This window comes from Montipora capricornis, chromosome 11, assembly GCF_036669925.1.
Source record: "Montipora capricornis isolate CH-2021 chromosome 11, ASM3666992v2, whole genome shotgun sequence".
Classification (NCBI taxonomy): Eukaryota; Metazoa; Cnidaria; class Anthozoa; order Scleractinia; family Acroporidae; genus Montipora; species Montipora capricornis.
The window spans coordinates 11,595,502-11,599,560 of record NC_090893.1 but is presented as its reverse complement, the minus strand read 5'-3'; the positions used below and the strand labels follow the sequence as shown (position 1 = coordinate 11,599,560).

Genomic DNA, 4,059 nt, shown 5'->3' with positions numbered 1-4,059 from the left:
TTAAGGTTCGGTTATCACTGAAAATATGGCGTTGTAGTCGACCTGATATGAATTGAATGGCAATGTAGCCTTTATCGTTGGATTGACTTCGGATCAGTTAAATAAATTTCGAAGTAAATTACTATAGAGATCGAGTGAAACAGAAATTATTAAAATTTGCATGTCCTTAAACCACATTCATTAAATGTCCATATTTCATAAGTGCCTCCTTGTGATTTCATCGCATGTCATAAAATATTTATCATGTAGACTAGAAAGGCCTTTAACTATTTTTTCAGGATCGAGTATAACTGATTATTTAAAAGGTATGGTTATCTGGTTTATCAAAAGCACCAAAATTGCTTTGTTACAACTAATAGAACATTATATACCAAATGTTATTGTGCTAGTAGATTTTATATGTTGTGTGGCAGAAATTATTTCTAAATTGGTGAAATGATCTCTTTTAATGGCGTTTGGACCCGCCGTGCCGGTGGATTAAGATTCATGTTATGATGACACACTCAGAGGAGATTTGTCATATAGAATATGCTAGTTTTTGTTTGTATTTTCCAGCTTTTTCCCGGTGCGTGGATTTACTTGCTGAGTAAAGAGAAAACACATAGCTTCCGTTCGCCAACTTCCACCGAGTGAAAAACGTGAAATCAAAGCGTTTGTAAGGTGTCGAAAAATAAGTTACCAATCCGTTACGCAAACTGTTTTCACGTCAGCTCCTTTCAGGGGTAAAAACCAAAGTAGTTTTCTTCAAGACAACTGAACGAGATTCCCTGGGGTCTGGTTTAAACTCTTGACACTGGTAAATGACCATACACCCAAATCAAGAAACGATCTGAAGGTGTTCCTGCAAATGTAGGATTTATTCATAAATTTTATATTGAAAAGATATTCTATACTGGTTTTGCTGAAAAGTAGTAAGTCATTCGAAGAAACGCGAGTATAGATTGATTTATTCCGGCTTGTCCTTTTAATTTAATTTGAGTCGAGGAGATTTACCACCCACGTAGCCTTAACTAGCGTGCGGTTTTCCTTGTGCAGTTATGAAAATGTTGGCAAGATGTTGTGGTTAAGACCATGTTAATCATGAAGAGAATTGCGACGTCCGTCTGCAAAAGACAGGGTTTCTGAGCTTATTGCTAAAAGACAGAAATCGAGCGAAGGCGTTTAAACAACAAACGACAAATGGAAAACAAGCCTTTTTCCTCTTGAATTGTTCCGGAGCTAGCACACTTGCTTTTCTAGAAACTATTTGCTAAAAAACTGAGGCAATCCTGCTGTTTAAGTATGCGAAAATTGCACGCTTGGGGTTGTCCATCCCTCCTTTAAACAGCATGACAACAGCATGTGCAAATCTGCATTGCGGACCTATAGCAATGCTAACAACCCAGAAATCCTTGCAAACATACCCGTGTTCTGCTGTAAAACTCTACGAAGGCGAATTTACCAGAATGTAAGTATAATTTTCTTTATTATTTTCCGCTCCTAATTGTTGCTGAATGATAGCAAATTGTAGTCGAAGCTGGATAATTTTCGAGTAATGCAATACGTGAAGGAAAGGCGTTCGAAGTCACTTTTGTTGTTGCTATATATAATTTCCAAAGTTATGGTTTGGTTGTCATGTCGATTATTTTTAATAATAAGCTTAAATGTTACAGCCAAAATACTCACTAACACCTAGCTAAAGATTATTCAGGCTACGTTTATAGTTTTTATAACAAAAAAAATGACTACAAAGCCTCTTCTCTTGCAATTTCTACACTTGTCGAAGGAAACGTTATGTACAATGTAATTTGAATAAATTTTAAAAATGTCACTTAGCTAAAATCGTTAAGAGACAGGCTCAATATTCTCGGGTATAAGATATGTAAAATAACTGATTATACCTTATGTATGGTCAAATCGAAGCTTCAACATCCCCCCACCTCCCCTGTGCATACCCTAGGCATTTGACACCTTTGCCAAGGCTGTTGCCTAACAGGAGCCCAGTAGCCTGGGGCTCCCAAAGAATAACTCTGGGCGCCTTAATTTTTCACAGCAACACCTTTCACTTCATATGTTGGGCTCCTAAGTTCTCAGCGTTTAGCTCTGAGGGCCCCTTTAAAATTTTCTTAGGCAGCAGCCTTGTTTGCCAATAACAGGTCAAATTCACCGGTGAATGTTGAAGCTTCGATTTGATCAATATATTACAGTACTAAAATGTTCAAAAATTTCTGTCATAATTGTGTACTTATTTACCAAAATGAAACAAGAATAAAACAAGGAAGCTTTTGAATGGGCCTACAGGGGTACCATCCTGTTACTCCTCCCTCTCTTTTTTTTTTGCCATGCAATGCAATCTGTTACCTTTACTTAAATAGTGAGATGCCAGCAGATATGCACTTCATGTACAAATTATTGTCAATTTTTTGTTGTCAGTTAATGATTTATTCCCTTGGCATTTTACATAATTTTAATGGAGAGTTCTTCAATAATGTCAATGATAAAAGGAATGCATTGATCATTACTTCACAAGATTTTTTAACATCCAAAGTTAAAAATGATGTTCCAAACTGTTTTATGTGATGGTTCCTATGAATACGGTGTACCAGCCAAAATGATCCACTCAAGTGTAGCCTAAAGCGGAGTTTAATAATTAGTGATGCCAAAGCATAAGTGCTTTAATTGAAGCTTTAACTCTCTAAAAAAGAATGTCATTGAAGTTTCTGAAATAGCGAACTCAGTGCTATGTTTAGCTTATACTTTGTTTGACATATCTGATGTATCATTATTGGAGAACCTTAACAAGGTAAAAAAACCTATAATAAGACAGTCATATGACAAGAAAGAATTTGATTTAAATATTGAAATTAATGGTCACAAGATGATCATGTTAAGGAAGTTACTTTTCTTGGTGTTATTTTGAATGAAAACCTTTCATGGAAACCACATATCTCACATATTGCTTGCAAAATTTCTAAATCTATTGGTATTATTTGTAGATCAAGTCCTTGTCTCACCAAGCTTGCCTTAAAGCGTTGTATTATTCGTTAGTTTACCCTTATTTTTAATATTGTGTTATAGTTTGGGGTTCAACATACACTGTACCCCAATAACTTTAGTCGTCTTATTTTGTGACAAAAGTGTATTGTTAGAATTTTAAATAAGAAGCCTTTTGATGCACATACTGATCCATTATTTAAAGATTTAAAATTCCTTAAGTTTGTAGATATTTATTCTTTGCACCTAGGTAAACTTATGTATTCTTCTAATAATAACTTACTTCCTCCCTCTTTTGGCAATTTTTTTTTTACATACGAATCAGGTTCATAGCTATAATAATTGTGGTTTTAACCGATTCTACAGTATATCCCATTTTTCCATACTAATATAAGGAAATTTTCCATCATTAACCAATGCCCAGTCTTCTTCAGTAAGTTCTGTTCTGACATTAGATATGCTCTGTCATGCTATTAAATCAGATTCTGATATCTTCCCTTGACTTACATGTACAAGACTCCTTGATTGGTTTCTTGTAAGAGCTTAAGAGCAAAGGGAAAGTGCAGTTAGAATAATTCCAAATATGGTTGAGGGCACTTGTGGGAGTGATCTCTTACGAGAGCAAAAGCAAAGTTTTACATTTCATGACGGTCGTACATGTAACTAGAGCTGGTCACTTAGTGACTTGGTCGCTAACCCTTTGGTTTGTTTCATAGGAGTGATTTTGCGGGACGCCCACCCTCTGCACGTGGGTACAGACCACCATCTGGTACAGGAATGAGACCTGCAAGTGGAGCAAAGGGAAGAGGAATGGTGCCTCCAAGTTGTATCCTTTTCAGTTTTCTTGCGAAACAGTCGTAAAGCTGACAAATGTAACTGAGAAAATGTGACCATTATTATTTGCCTACTTAAATTATTAAACGTGACTGGCCTTCGTCATGAGAAGAATGTTCCAATGAAAATAGGAGATCTTGCACCTGATACATCCTGTGGTATTGACTCTATCTTGACCCCTGCAGATTTCCTTTTGATAACCATCATTCTTAAATGTGTATGATTAAATAATGAGATAAACTAATGCCAGGC

General features: G+C 35.9%; 1 protein-coding gene across 2 annotated transcripts in view; it reads left to right on the top strand.

The window, feature by feature from the left end:
- The window catches only part of LOC138022962 (intraflagellar transport protein 74 homolog), a 43,698-nt gene that overhangs the window by 2,841 nt on the left and 36,798 nt on the right, over positions 1 to 4,059 (top strand). The window contains exons 1-2 of one of the 2 annotated variants that reach the window (XM_068869987.1): positions 1,310 to 1,447; positions 3,690 to 3,799. In XM_068869987.1, the coding sequence (XP_068726088.1) occupies positions 1,329 to 1,447; positions 3,690 to 3,799 (229 nt within the window). In that variant the 5' untranslated portion in view covers positions 1,310 to 1,328. Of the gene's footprint in view, positions 1 to 1,309; positions 1,448 to 3,689; positions 3,800 to 4,059 lie in introns of those variants that run through there. The other variant, XM_068869988.1, reaches the window with a different exon arrangement.